At 42.3% G+C, this 15,554-nt stretch overlaps 2 protein-coding genes across 4 annotated transcripts in view; both read right to left on the bottom strand.

Annotated features, from left to right (window-relative positions):
* necab2 (N-terminal EF-hand calcium binding protein 2) overlaps positions 1-8,487 on the bottom strand; it is a 436,762-nt gene extending 428,275 nt beyond the window's left edge. For both annotated transcript variants that reach the window (XM_061917448.1, XM_061917449.1), the window contains exon 1: positions 8,082-8,487. In XM_061917448.1, the coding sequence (XP_061773432.1) occupies positions 8,082-8,408 (327 nt within the window). In that variant the 5' untranslated portion in view covers positions 8,409-8,487. The remainder of the gene's footprint in view (positions 1-8,081) is intronic.
* A 4,356-nt stretch (positions 8,488-12,843) lies between these two features.
* The window catches only part of hydin (HYDIN axonemal central pair apparatus protein), a 107,335-nt gene continuing 104,624 nt past the window's right edge, over positions 12,844-15,554 (bottom strand). For both annotated transcript variants that reach the window (XM_061917443.1, XM_061917444.1), the window contains exons 89-91: positions 15,256-15,480; positions 14,872-15,147; positions 12,844-13,734 (exon numbers count right to left, since the gene is read on the bottom strand). In XM_061917443.1, coding sequence (XP_061773427.1) covers positions 13,519-13,734; positions 14,872-15,147; positions 15,256-15,480 — 717 coding nt within the window. In that variant the 3' untranslated portion in view covers positions 12,844-13,518. The remainder of the gene's footprint in view (positions 13,735-14,871; positions 15,148-15,255; positions 15,481-15,554) is intronic.

Here is a 15,554-nt window from a genome sequence, read left to right as displayed (position 1 = left end):
TTGCTGAAAGGATTTAGTAGAGAACGACGAAGATAAAGTTTGCAACTTTTGGTGCTGATAAAAAAGCCTTGCCTTTACCGGATGTCGCAGACGATGACGTCACAAGGGTGAGGGCTCCTCACGTCCTCACATTGTTTATAATCGGAGCCTCCAGCGGCAAGAGCTATTCGGACCGAGAAAACGACAATTTCCCCATTAATTTGAGCGAGGATGAAAGATTTGTGGATGATGATATTGAAAGCAAAGGACTAGAAAAAAATAAAAATAAATAAAAAGCGACGGCTCCGGGCTGCGGCAGTGTGAGCGTTTCAAATGTAATTAGACACATATACTAGGATCATTCTGGAAGATCCCTTATCTGCTTATTGTTTTAATAGTGTTTTAGTGAGATTGTAAAGACATACCTCGAGGTCGGATGGCTGTGGTGAACACGCAGTGTCTCAGAGAGAAGCCGAGGAGCCAAGCTCACAGCTGCCTTTGAAACAGCTACTGCAGGAGGACGAATAATCCAATGATGTCTCCGGTAAGATATACATCACAATTTTCCCATCCAAAAACATGCTGGTTGACGTAGAGAAACATGTTTGCTTGACCGCTCTGTGTTAAAAACAAAGAAACACCGGCAGTGTCTCGGTGCTAAAGACAGCTGCAATCCCCCGCTTTCCACCAACAGCATTGTTCTTTATAGTCTCCATTATTAATTGAACAAATTGCAAAAGATTCAGCAACACAGATGTCCAGAATACTGTTTAATTGCGGGATGAAAAGAGACGACTTTTAGCCGCAATATTTCCTGAAAGTCCGTGACGTTACGCGACGTTTTCAACAAGAAACTCCGCAGAAAATTTTAAATTGCAATTTAGTAAACTAAAAAGGCAGCATTGGCATGTGTTGCAATGTTAATATTTCATCAATTGATATATAAACTATCAGACTGCGTGGTGGGTAGTAGTGGGTTTCAGTAGGCCTTTAATAATGTAACAAATACATTATCAAACATTCAAACAATGTAGAAATACATATTTTTTATCTGCTTGATTTATGATTTCAAAGCAAGTTAATTATCAAATTGTCAAATTTTATAAATAGATTTTACAGCGACTGTGAAATTGACTGTGGTTTTACAGCATTTTAATGTACATCAAAAAACAGTACCACTGAAAATGCTGGCAACTGGCACACTTTAAGGTATTTTTTTGCAACTGACCTCTGTTTTTTACTGCTGTATTTACAAATTATTTTTCCATTGTACATAAAAAAAACTAATCATAAATTGCCATAGGCAATTGTGTATTAATATCATTCACTGTTAGAAGTGGCCATCGGAGGGCAAACATAACTATGACATGGCCCCTAAAACAAATTTGCCACCCTGATCCAAACTATAAAATATTTTTTCCGTATACAAATCGATAAGAGAACCGATGAGGAATCGAATTGTTAAGCAGAATCAAAAGTGGAATTGGAACTGGAAAAATCTTTTCAATTCCCGTCCTAATATGATCTAGCTGCAAAAAGTCACTACACAACCAATTCAGCTATGTGCTTGTTGTAATCATGAACACTATTAAATCCATCCATCCATCCATCCATTTTCTAACCGCTTATTCCCTTTTGGGGTCGCGGGGGCCGCTTGCGCCTATCTCAGCTACAATCGGGCGGAAGGCGGGTACACCCTGGACAAGTCGCCATCTCATCGCAGGGCCAACACAGATAGACAGACAACATTCACACTCCACACATTAGGAACCATAACACTAATGGACAAAACATAGCGGTAACATCTAGGGTTGTACGATATGCCGGTATTACTATAGTACCCGCGATACCAATGAATCATATTCGGTACTATAACCGCCTCTCAAAAGTACACCCCCCCCTCCCCCCCACACACACACCGCTGTCGTTGCCACGTTGTGTCATTGCTGGGTTTACGAGCAAGCAAGCATGCTCGGCAGTGCACAATCACTGAGTACTTGCAAGCAGACACAGTATGTAAACAGAAAGGGGAGAACTGACGCATTTTGGCTTAAAAACTAGCAATAAAGGTGAAGTCATAACATCTCAGGAAGAGGTGCTGAGAGTGTCTTCCCTGAGATCGGTAGGTTGTGAGTTCAAACCCCGGCCGAGTCACAACAAAGACTATAAAAAATGGGACCCATTGCCTCTCTGCTTGGCACTCAGCATCAAGGGTTGGAATTGGGGGCTCAATCACCAAAAATTATTCCCGGGCGTGGCCACGGCTGCTGCCACACTGCTCCCCACACCTCCAAGGGGGTGATCAAGGGTAATGGGTCAAATGCAGGGAATAATTTCGCCACACCTAGTGCGTGGTGTGACAATCATTGGTATTTTAACAATAACACATGGCTAGCTAGCTAGCGGCTAACGTCCATCCCGCAGTCTGCCGTGGTTGCAGCTACTTCTAAATCACTAATCCTCGCCTCCATGGCGACAAATAAAGTAAGTTTCTTACAAGTATAATCCATGCAGGACGAGGAATAGTAAAAATGCTTCACTACACATCGCAGCTCACCCGCGTCAAAATGTAAACAAACGCCGTTGGTGGAGTTAACACTAACATCCACTGTAATGATACCAAGTACAGGAGCGTATCTAGTTGATACTACAATGATTACATTAATATTTTTTGGCATCACAACATCTTCTTTTGTTTTTAAAAAAAATGTATATTATGTTTATAAACTATAGGGAAATATGTCCCTGGACACATGAGGACTTTGAATATGACCAATGTATGATCCCGTAACGAGTTGGTATCGGATTGATACCCAAAATTTGTGCTATCATCCAAAACTGATGTAAAGTATCAAACAACAGAAGAATAAGTGATTACATTTTAACAGAAATGTTGATATAACATGTTAAAGGAGAAAATATGCAGATATTAACAGTAAATGAACAAATCGATTAATAATTAATTTTTTCTACCACTTGTCCTTAATAATTTTGAGACAATAATAGAATGGAAAATGACACAACCATGTTACCTGCATATGTCAGCAGCTAAATTAAGAGCCTTTGTTTGTTTACTTACAAATAAAAGACAAATTATCTTGTATGTTCACTTTTCTACTTAAGGACAAACTTGCAATAGCAAACATATGTTTATTGTACCGTATGATTTTTTTGTTAAAACAAAGCCAATAATGCAATTATTTGCGGTCCCCTTTATTTAGAAAAGCATCAAAATATTTTTAGTACCGGTACCAAAATAGTAACTTGTAAACCGACTAGTAACATCATTAAGCACATTTGTAACAGTCTAAAACAGGGGTAGGGAACCTATGGCTCTAGAGCCAGATGTGGCTCTTTTGATGACTGCATCTGGCTCTCAGATAAATCTTAGCTGGCATTGCTGAACATGATGAGTAATGAATAATTCCGCTGATAATCACAGTGTTTAAAATAACGTTCAAAAGATAAGACACCCGGAAAAGGGTGGAGTGCCATCTCCGGGTTGGGGAGGAGACCCTGCCCCAAGTGGAGGAGTTCAAGTACCTAGGAGTCTTGTTCACGAGTGGGGGAAGAGTGGATCGTGAGATCGACAGGCGGATCGGTGCGGCGTCTTCAGTAATGCCTGACGCTGTATCTATCGTTGTGGTGAAGAAGGAGCTGAGCCGGAAGGCAAAGCTCTCAATTTACCGGTCGATCTACGTTCCCATCCTCACCTATGGTCATGAGCTTTGGCTCATGACCGAAAGGATAAGATCACGGGTACAAGCGGCCGAAATGAGTTTCCTCCACCGTGTGGCGGGGCTCTCCCTTAGAGATAGGGTGAGAAGCTCTGCCATCCGGGAGGAACTCAAAGTAAAGCGCTGCTCCTCCACATCGAGAGGAGCCAGATGAGGTGGTTCGGGCATCTGGTCAGGATGCCACCCGAACGCCTCCCTAGGGATGTGTTTAGGGCACGTCCAGCTAGTAGGAGGCCATGGGGAAGACCCAGGACACGTTGGGAAGACTATGTCTCCCGGCTGGCCTGGGAACGCCTCGGGATCCCCCGGGAAGAGCTGGACGAAGTGGCTGGAGATAGGGAAGTCTGGCTTCCCTGCTTAGGCTGCTGCCCCCCGCGACCCGACCTCGGATAAGCGGAAGATGATGGATGGATGGAGATAAGACATTCTCATGCATTTTAATCCAACCATCCATTTTCTATCGCACCTGTTCAAGAAGTCGCATTAATAATAAGAAGTATTATATTTATTATTGGTTAGCTTTAGAATAAGTGAATTATATTGTGAAGTGAATTATATTTATATAGCGCTTTTTCTCTAGTGACTCAAAGCGCTTTACATAGTGAAACCCAATATCTAAGTTCCATTTAAACCAGTGTGGGTGGCACTGGGAGCAGGTGGGTAAAGTGTCTTGCCCAAGGACACAACGGCAGTGACTAGAATGGCGGTAGCGGGGGTTGAACTTGGAACCCTCAAGTTGCTGGCACGGCCACTCTATCATCCGAGATGTACTACTCCAATAACAACGTTATTAAAAAGAATAAGAGACTTATTCTCAAAAAATGTTGGTCATACTTAAAAATGCACGCATTTAAATTGTATCCAGTGTTAAAAAATATGATATGGCTCTCACGGAAATACGTTTTAAATTATATGGCTTTCATGGCTCTCTCGGCCAAAAAGGTTCCCGACCCCTGGTCTAATATAATCCAATAAAACAACTTTAAGAAGACATTTATTCAACCTAGTGGTTAGAGTGTCCGCCCTGAGATCGGTAGGTCGTGAGTTCAAACACTGGCCGAGTTATACCAAAGACTATAAAAATGGGACCCATTGCCTCCCTGCTTGGCACTCAGCATCAAGGGTTGGAATTGGGGGTGAAATCACCAAAAAGGATTCCCGGGCGCGTCCAACGCTGCTGCTCACTGCTCTCCTCCCAGTGGGTGAGGGTGATGGGTCAAATGCAGAGGATAATCTCACCACACTTCGGGTGTGTGTGTGTGTGACTATCATTGGTACTTTAACTCAGTGGTTCTCAAATGGGGGTACGCGTACCCCTGGGTGTACTTGGTATGCCAAAGGGTACGTGATATTTTTTTTAAATATTCTAAAAATAGCAACAATTAAAAATCCTTTAGAAATATATTTATTGAATAATACTTCAACAAAATATGAATGTAAGTTCATAAACTGTGAAAAAAAAAATACAACAATGCAATATTCAGTGTTGACAGCTAGATTTTTTGTGGACATGTTCCATGAATATTGATGTTTAAAATATATTTTCGTTGTGAAGAAATGTTTAGAATTCAGGTCATGAATCCAGATGGCTCTTTATAACAACTTCAGGTTAATGATTACTTCAATGTGTAGAAATCTTTATTCATAATTGAATCACTTGTTTATTTTTCAACAAGTTTTTAGTTATTTTTATATCTTTTTTTCCCCAAATAGTTCAAGAAAGACCACTACAAATGAGCAATATTTTGCACTGGTATACAATTTAATAAATCAGAAACTGATGACATAGTGCTGTATTTTACTTATTTATCTCTTTTTTTCAACCCAAAATGCTTTGCTTTTAGGGGGTACTTGAATTAAAAAAATGTTCACAGGGGGTACATCACTGAAAAAAGGTTGAGAACCATTGCTGTAATTTAACTTACTTCGGTATTTATCTCAAAATTCTCCAACATGTACATCAAGTTTATCAAAGTGTAGAAAAAAAGGCTCATTCACAGACTATTGCAATGGGACACACCTGACCTACATCCTGTTTAAGGTTGAGGGGAACCATTCCACTATCAGTGATATGGGGGGCGGGGTGGTTATTCTCTGCATTAGACCCATAATAATAATAATGGATTAGATTTATATCACGCTTTTCAATTGTTAGATACTCAAGTGGGAACCCATCATTCATTCACACCTGGTGGTGGTAAGCTACATCTGTAGACTGACGGAAGTGTGGCTGCCAGATTGCGCCTACGGCTCCTCCGACCACCATCTATCATTCATTCATCAGTCATTCACCGGTGTGAGCGGCACCGGGGGCAAAGGGTGAAGTGTCCTGCCCAAGGACACAACGGTAGCGATTTGGATGTCAATAAGTGGGAAGTGAACCTGCAACCCTCAGGTTTCTGGCATAGCTGCTCTACCCACTACGCCAGGGGTAGGGACCCTATGGCTCTTTTAATGACTGCATCTGGCTCTCGAGATAAATATTAGCTGATATCGTTAACACAATAAGTGATGAATAATTCCGCTGGTAATCGCAGTGTTAAAAATAACATTGAAATTATGAAACATTCTCATTCATTTTAATTCAACCATCCATTTTCTATCGCACCTGTTCAAGAAGTATTATATTTATTATTGGTTAGCTTTATAAGGTTTCTACTTTTTGCAGATGATGTGGTCCTGATGGCTTCATCTGACCGGGATCTTCAGCTCTAACTGGATCGGTTCGCAGCCGAGTGTGAAGCGACCGGAATGAGAATCAGCACCTCCAAGTCCGAGTCCATGGTTCTCGCGCGGAAAAGGGTGGAATGCCATCTCCGGGTTGGGGAGGAGACCCTGCCCCAAGTGGAGGAGTTCAAGTACCTAGGAGTCTTGTTCACGAGTGAGGGAAGAGTGGATGGTGAGATCGACAGGCGAATCGGTGCGGCGTCTTCAGTAATGCGGACGTTGTACCGATCCGTTGTGGTGAAGAAGGAGCTGAGCCGGAAGGCAAAGCTCTCAATTTACCGGTCGATCTACGTTCCCCTCCTCACCTATGGTCATGAGCTTTGGGTCATGACCGAAAGGATAAGATCACGGGTACAAGCGGCCGAAATGAGTTTCCTCCGCCGTGTGGCGGGGCTCTCCCTTAGAGATAGGGTGAGAAGCTCTGCCATCCGGGAGGAACTCAAAGTAAAGCCGCTGCTCCTTCACATCGAGAGGAGCCAGATGAGGTGGTTCGGGCATCTGGTCAGGATGCCACCCGAACGCCTCCCTAGGGAGGTGTTTAGGGCACGTCCAACCGGTAGGAGGCCACGGGGAAGACCCAGGACACGTTGGGAAGACTATGTCTCCCGGCTGGCCTGGGAACGCCTCGGAATCCCCCGGGAAGACCTAGACGAAGTGGTTGGGGAGAGGGAAGTCTGGGTTTCCCTGCTTAGGCTGCTGCCCCCGCGACCCGACCTTGGATAAGTGGAAGATGGATGGATGGATGGATGGATGGTTGGTTAGCTTTAGAATAACAATGTTATTAAAAAGAATAAGACTTATTAGACTCTAAAAATGTTGGTCTTAAAAATGCACGTTGTGTTAAAAAAAATGATTATATGGCTCTCACGGAAATACATTTTGAAATATTTGGCTTTCATGGCTCTCTCAGCGGCTTCACGGTGGCAGAGGGGTTAGTGCGTCTGCCTCACAATACGAAGTTCCTGCAGTCCTGGGTTCAAATCCAGGCTCGGGATCTTTCTGTGTGGAGTTTGCATGTTCTCCCCGTGAATGCGTGGGTTCCCTCCGGGTACTCCGGCTTCCTCCCACTCCCAAAGACATGCACCTGGGGATAGGTTGATTGGCAACACTAAAATTGGCCCTAGTGTTTGAATGTGAGTGTGAATGTTGTCTGTTGGCCCTGCGATGAGGTGGCGACTTGTCCAGGGTGTACGCTGCCTTCCGCCCGATTGTAGCTGAGATAGGCGCCAGCGCCCCCCGCGACCCCAAAAGGGAATAAGCGTTAGAAAATGGATGGATGGATGGGCTCTCTCAGCCAAAAAGGTTCCCATGCTGCCCGACCCTTGATCACCCCCTGGGAAGTGAGGGGAGCAGTGAGCAGAAGGGTGCCGCGCCCGGAAATCATTTAAGGTGTTTTAACCCTCAATTTCAAGCCTTAATGCTGAGTGCCAAGCAGGGAGGTAATGGGTCCCACTTTTTTTATAGTCTTTGGTATGACTCGGCCGGGATTTGAACTCACGACCTACCAATCTCAGGGTGGACACTCTAACGACTAGGCCACCAAGTAGTTAACGGACAGACACTAAAGTGTGTCAAGTTCCAGTGCGCCTAAGCGCGCACCCTGGTTGTCTTTGGTCCGGCTCGCATCTCGGTACTCACATCCAGGATGACGGAGATGCCTCTCCGCGGTTCCGGGGCGAAGAACTGCTCCTGAGCCACGGCCGCCTCCTCCTTGCTGGAGGCGTACTCCCGGCTGGAGATGTTCTTGTTGTCGCTCATTTTGGTGACGATCCAGCGGACGAGCCCGTCAATTCCACCGGGCTGGACGCCGCTGTTTCCGGACTGCGCTGCCGTCTCGGGCTCGCTGTCCTGACTGGTGACGAGCTGGGGCTGTTCGCGGCTTTCTTGCGCTCGAAGTTTGGCTTGTTCTTTGTTCAGCAGTTTGTGGACTCCGTCCCTACAGTAGCGCGCTGCCTGCTCACACATCCTTTTGCTCGGGAGCGATCATGCTGCGCTCTATGGGGGAGACCAGCCCCCTCCCAGCCTCCTTTCCCCCAGTTACATCACAACCCCACCTCGGAACACACCCACCACCTCCTGCATTTGCATTCTTTGTAACGTGAGCCAGAATGATGCGTTCACTGTCAGTAGAACACATTTGTCAATCGCGGCTTTTAATCAGTCCAGTTCAGGGGTCACCAACCTTTTTGAAACCAAGAGCTACTTCTTGGGTACTGATTAATGCGAAGGGCTACCAGTTTGATACACACTTAAATAAATTGCCAAAAATAGCCAATTTGCTCGATTTCCATCCATCCATCCATTTCTACCGCCTATTCCTCAATTTACCTTTAATAAATATATATATATATATATATATATATATATATATATATATATATATATATATATATATATATCCATCCATCCATTTTCTACCGCTTATTCCCTTTCGGGGTCGCGGGGGGCGCTGGCGCCTATCTCAGCTACAATCGGGCGGAAGGCAGGGTACACCCTGGACAGGTCGCCACCTCATCACAGGGCCAACACAGATAGACAGACAACATTCACACTCACATTCACACACTAGGGCCAATTTAGTGTTGCCAGTCAACCTATCCCCAGGTGCATATATATAAAAAAAAATGGTATTTCTGTCTGTCATTCCGTCGTTTTTTTTCCTTTTACGGAAGGTTTTCTGTAGAGAATAAATGATTTTTTTTTTTTCTTCCCTTGGCCTCAGTCTGCACCCCCACTCCAGGGCCTAGGCTAAGACCGATTTTTTTATTTTATTTTAATCTTCTATTCCCCCCCCCCCTTGTTTACCTGTATGTCATCTTTTTTGTAAGGGGCGCTGGAAGCTGGCAGACCCGTCAGCGATCCTTTTCTGTCTCCCTGTAATGTTTGTCTGATCTTGAATGGGATTGTGCTGAAAATTGTAATTTTCCTGAAGGAACTCTCCTGACGGAATAAATAAAGTACTATCTATCTATCTATGAAAAAAAAACACTTAATTGAACGGTTTAAAAGAGAAGAAAAGAGGAAAAAAAAATAAATTTAATTTTGAAACATAGTTTATCTTCAATTTCGAGTCTTTAAAATTCAAAATTCAACCGAAAAAAAGAAGAGAAAAACTAGCTAATTTTAATCTTTTTGAAAAAAATGTCAAAAAGAATTTATGGAACATTATTAGTAATTTTTCCTCATTAAGGTTAATTTTTTAAATTTGATGACATGTTTTAAATAGGTCCATCCATCCATTTTCTACCGCTTATTCCCTTTTTGGGGTCGCGGGGGGCGCTGGCGCCTATCTCAGCTACAATTGGGCGGAAGGCGGGGTACACCCTGGACAAGTCGCCCCCTCATCGCAGGGCCAACACAAATAGACAGACAACATTCACACTCATATTCACACACTAGGGCCAATTTAGTGCTGCCAATCAACCTATCCCCAGGTGCATGTCTTTGGAAGTGGGAGGAAGCCGGAGTACCCGGAGGGAACCCACGCATTCACGGGGAGAACATGCAAACTCCACACAGAAAGATCCCGAGCCTGGATTTGAACCCAGGACTGCAGGACCTTCGTATTGTGAGGCAGATGCACTAACCCCTCTGCCACCGTTAAAATCCAATCTGCACTTTGTTAGAATATATAACAAATTGGACCAAGCTATATTTCTAACAAAGACAAATCATTATTTCTTCTAGATTTTCCAGAACAAAAATTTCAAAAGAAATTCTAAAGAATTCGAAATAAGATTTAAATTTGATTCTAAAGATTTGCTAGATTTGCCGGAATAATTGTTTTGAATTTTAATCATAAGTTTGAAGAAATATTTCACGGATATCCTTCGTCGAAAAAAACAGAAGCTAAAATGAAGAATTAAATTAAAATGTATTTATTATTCTCTACATTAAAAAAAAAAAAATTAACATTTATTTAAAATGTCAGGAAAGAAGAGGAAGAACTTAAAAGGTAAAAAGGTATATTTGTTTAAAAATCCTAAAATCATTTTTAAGGTTGTATTTTTTCTCTAAAATTGTTTTTCTGAAAGTTATGAGAAGCAAAGTAAAAAAATAAATGCATTTATTTAAACAAGTGAAGATCAAGTCTTTAAAATATTTTCTTGGCTTTTCAAATTCTATTTGAGTTTTGTCTCTCTTAGAATTAAAAATGCCGAGCAAAGCGAGACCAGCTTGCTAATATGGGTTGTACTTGTATAGCGCTTTTCTACCTTCAAGGTACTCAAAGCGCTTTGACACTACTTCCACATTTACCCATTCACACACACATTCACACACTGATGGAGGGAGCTGCCATGCAAGGCGCCAACCAGCACGCATCAGGAGCAAGGGTGAAGTGTCTTGCTCAGGACACAACGGACGTGACGAGGTTGGTACTAGGTGGGAATTGAACCAGGGACGCTCGGGTTGCGCACGGCCACTCTCCCACTGCGCCACGCCGTCCCTAAATAAATACAATTAAAAAAAAAAAGGCAGATCACTGGTAAGTGCTGCTATTTGAGCTATTTTTAGAACAGGCCAGCGGGCGACTCATCTGGTCCTTACGGGCGACCTGGTGCCCGCGGGCACCGCGTTGGTGACGTGTTCAATGTTGCTTTTGTTCCGTGATTTATAAGACAACAAAACACATAGCTGCACTGGGTGGATTTCGAATACTTCCCAAAAGTTGAATTTTTTTTTTGTCTTTTTATATGGCTAAAAAAATCATCTTTGAAGACACACATCTCTGCAGCAAAAAAGCACCTCTTTGAAGGCCTACTGAAATGAGATTTTCTTATTTAAACGGGACTAGCAGGTCCTTTCTATATGTCATACTTGATCATTTCACGTTATTGCCATATTTTTGCTGAAAGGATTTAGTAGAGAACATCGACGATAAAGTTTGCAACCTTTGGTCGCTAATAAAAAAAGCCCTGCCTTTACCGGAAGTATGTGCGCGTGACGTCACAAGTTGCAGGGCTCCACACATATTCACATTGTTTATAGGGGGGGGGGGTTCCCACATATGTGGTCCTCTCCAAGGTTCTCATAATCATCATTGTCACCGACGTCCCACTGGGTGTGAGTTTTCCTTACCCTTATGTGGGCCTACCGAGGATGTCGTAGTGGTTTGTGCAGCCCTTTGAGACAATAGTGATTTAGGGCTATATAAGTAAACATTGAGTGATTGATTGATAATGGGGGCCACCAGCAGTAAGAGCAATTCGGACAGAGAAAGCGACGATTAATTTGAGCGAGGATGAAGGTTCGTGAACTGGGATATTGATAGCGAAGGACTAGAACAAAATAAAAGCGACTGCTCCGGGCGGCGGCAGTGTGAGCGTTTCAGATGTAATTAGACACATTTACTAGGATAATGCTGGAAGATCCCTTATCTGCTTTTTTAGTGAGATTGTAAAGACATACCTCGAGGTCGGATGGCTGCGGTGAACACGCAGTGTCTCAGAGAGAAGCCGAGGAGCCAAGCTCACAGCTGCCTTTTTTGACAGCTGCTGCAGGGCGACAAATAATCCAATGATGTCTCCGGTAAGATACATATCACAATTTTCCCATTCAAAAACATGCTGGTTGACGTAGAGAAAACATGTTCGTTTGACCGCTCTGCTTCACAACAAACAAAGAAACACCGGCTGTGTCTCGGTGCTAAAGACAGCTGCAATCCACCGCTTTCCACCAACAGCATTGTTCTTTATAGTCTCCATTACTAAATGAACAAATTGCAAAAGATTCAGCAACACAGATGTCCAGAATACTGTGTAATTATGTGATTAAGGCAGACGACTTTTAGCCGCTAGTGGTGCAGCGCTAATATTTCCTGACAGTAAGTGACGTCACACGCACGCGTCATCATTTAGCGGGAAATTTGAGATGCAGTTTAGTAAACTAAAAAGGCCGTATTGGCATGTGTTGCAATGTTAATATTTCATCATTAAAATATAAAATATAAGACTGCGTGGTCGGTAGTAGTGGGTTTCAGTAGGCCTTTAAGTAATTTTTTGGGTAATGTGATTTATGTGTAACTAAGGTGTTGCTGTGTCTTGTTTACATCAGATGCAGTCAGTACTCAGTTGTTCAACTTCTTCAATCATACAGTGGTGTTTCTCAAGGTTCCATTATAGGTCCTCATTTTAATCAGGCTATTCAACTGATAGCCCGCAAGGTCTGCTAAAACCAATTTGTAAGAGACTCACAATTTTGCAGGAGATTCTTAAAACACTAGAATACTGTCATAGAGATGATTTCTGACAAGTTTTCTTGCAGAAAATCTTAACTAAAAAGAACTCAAATCAAATGGACGCTGGTTCTCCAGAATATACAAAATAAGACAAATGTTAAAGGGAGAAGTCGGTCTCCCCAGTCTTTAGCTTTCTGGAGATGTGGCTCCCAAAACAATTTAGTTAAATATCCTAGCTCTTAAATGTAAAACCTTTTGTTTAAGGAACTTGCAATATTTATCTTATGTAGTTGTTTTAGTGTTTTGGGCATTTGCAGTGTTTGTCTTTTGAGTTTTAGCAGTTTAATGAGAAATGCAACATTTCTAATTTGCAGCAGTGGTTTTGAAGTGTCTTGTGTTTGGTTTTGGATCGTCAGAGCATTTGGTTGTTACTTTGTATTATCCCTGTCAGCCACCATACATTAGATCAGTGAACGGATCAATCAAAATAGTATCATAAATGAAATTTTACAAGACAACTGTATACTGACTTGCTCTACAACTTTTCCTCTATCCAAATAACCGTGAATTGTCCAAATAACCTTGCAGAAGATACTGAACCGTGTTATTTCTGAATATGTGGGACTAACATTATTTATTGCTACAGCAATACAACTTATATGGCCACTAAAATGTAACAAATTGTAACTTTGGTGACAGACAAAACAGTAATTTAAGAATTAAGAGACATGAGTGCCCTCTTGTGGTTGTTACTATGTCATGCTGTCTGCCAACATTTCTTTACAAAAGTGTACACTACACTACTATGACAACTAATACATGTATTAAAATACATTATATAAGGTAAAGCATTGGTGAAAATATAAACTGAAAACATGATTATCATAGATAATAGGTCTAGGATGACTCCAGCAGATTTCCCCTCAAGTAATATACCCATGAGGAGACTCTGTCCCGACTTTGTCCCTCAGAGCACTGGTTGGAAATGGTCAATTTGCCAATCCACGGGCCTGATGAGCCTCCTTCAGGTGCCGCAAAGGACACTTGGATATTCTGGATCTTTTTTGAAGGGATAGTGTCTGCTTTTTTAACAGAAAAACAGGGGTTGTCCACCTGCAAAAGAAACACTGCATAGTTAGTATTTTAAAACAACATACATACAAACACAATATAGAGTAAAGAATCCAGACACTTTGGCCATTTACTGTTCGAGCAGGACTGTGCCATACATGTGTGAAGTTTCATTGACCTATAAAATAATCTCTTGTAACTCAGTCCGGAAAACAGAACAAACAAGCATTTCAACTGCACAAACCAGCACAAACAAATGGGACTATTTCAAAGGAGTTTTTGCAAGGCCCCAATTTCACACAGGTCTGGACCATGTGTCCATATAGAGACCATATGTCCATATGAGTTGCACAGAACCCAGAACTCAATGAATACAGTAGGGGTGTCCAAAGGTTTTACAGAAAGGACTGCATACAGAAAAATTGATGGATGCAGCCGGGCCCCCTTAATACTTTGTGTGTACTAACAATGCAATGTAGTTATATACACCGTATGCTAAGCTACTGGAACAAAAAATCCACATCTTGGCGGGCTTTTTTGTGATTCTTGTGGTCTAAAATTCCTGAATTCACAGAAGTTTTTTCAGAAAATTGTCGCAAAAGTTGCAATGTTTCCATTTACTACCGCTTATTCCCTTCGGCGTCACGGGGGGCGCTGGAGCCTATCCCAGCTACAATCGGGCAAAAAGCAGGGTACACCCTGGACAAGTCGCCACCTATGAAAAATAAATACTATTTTGATGTTTAAAGCACTGTATAACGGATGAAACAGAAACATTTTTTAGAGATTAGATCATTGCATACGATAGTGCAATGATTAGTGACCGGTGTACTCGCAGACGAATTTCATACCTTGACTGGAGTATGAAAGTTTTCAACAAATAAATGGCCTGCATCCAAGTAGAACATTTTTAAAATATTCCTGATGACATTTTTGTTTTTCACCATATTATGTTGTAAAAACACAATTGTCATCAGGAATAAATTGTATTGTAGATGAATAGACAAATATGTACACAGATACACTCAAACCCTGAAGAACATCTCCCCATTTGGTAGTTGTTTTAGCTGCTAATGGAGAATAAGAATATTTTGTTTATTTACACAATGTAGCACAATACTTCTGTTTATATGGCTGTTGTTTTTGTAGAGGCTGGGGTTTCAAAGTCCCCAAAAATACCTGAAAAGAGAAGGTTGTGGTCTGCAGGAACACATTCTTGAAGGGGATTGTGACGCTTCGGCCGGTCCTAATGTTGAACGGGCCTTGTGTTTTGGGAGGCAAGCCATTTCCACGTAATAGGAAGACGTATTCACCACCAACTCCAGAGAACAGGTTGAGTTGACCTTTCACCTCACCCAGTTGATATGGCTCAAAAGTAACTTCCACACTGACATTTGAGCCTGTTTGATTACTGGCAGTCACACTCTTGCCCACCGTGAAGGCCGGACAGTCAGTCTGCAGAAGAAAGGGTGAGGGCAAAAATGGATAGCGAAAAAAAATACAGGCTATTTATGAACAAAGTTATTTTTGGATAATATTCCTTAATTGTCAACACTGCAGTACCTTGCAAGCAAATTCTGTTTTAAAGTGGGAATAATTGAGAAAATTGATGGAAATAACATGGTTGCTGCCCAGAGGAGCACTGAAGCGAGGAGCCTTTTCTGGTGGTTGAGGCAGAGCTCGAAGAAGAAGACCATAATAAAAGTAACCTAGATCGTTGCAAAACAGTGACAGTCGAGAAGTCGATTCGCCTGCACGTAAAGGCTGGTAGTCGAAGGTCAGAGCACCCTAATGGGAGCATAAACATACAAAGAGTCTGTAAACAACTGTTTTTGAGAAAGCATAGTCTACAACCCATGCAG

The sequence above is a fragment of the Nerophis ophidion genome, linkage group LG12 (assembly GCF_033978795.1).
Source record: "Nerophis ophidion isolate RoL-2023_Sa linkage group LG12, RoL_Noph_v1.0, whole genome shotgun sequence".
Classification (NCBI taxonomy): domain Eukaryota; kingdom Metazoa; phylum Chordata; class Actinopteri; order Syngnathiformes; family Syngnathidae; genus Nerophis; species Nerophis ophidion.
Note: the sequence above shows the minus strand (reverse complement) of the source record. Positions and strands in the feature narration are given on the sequence as shown.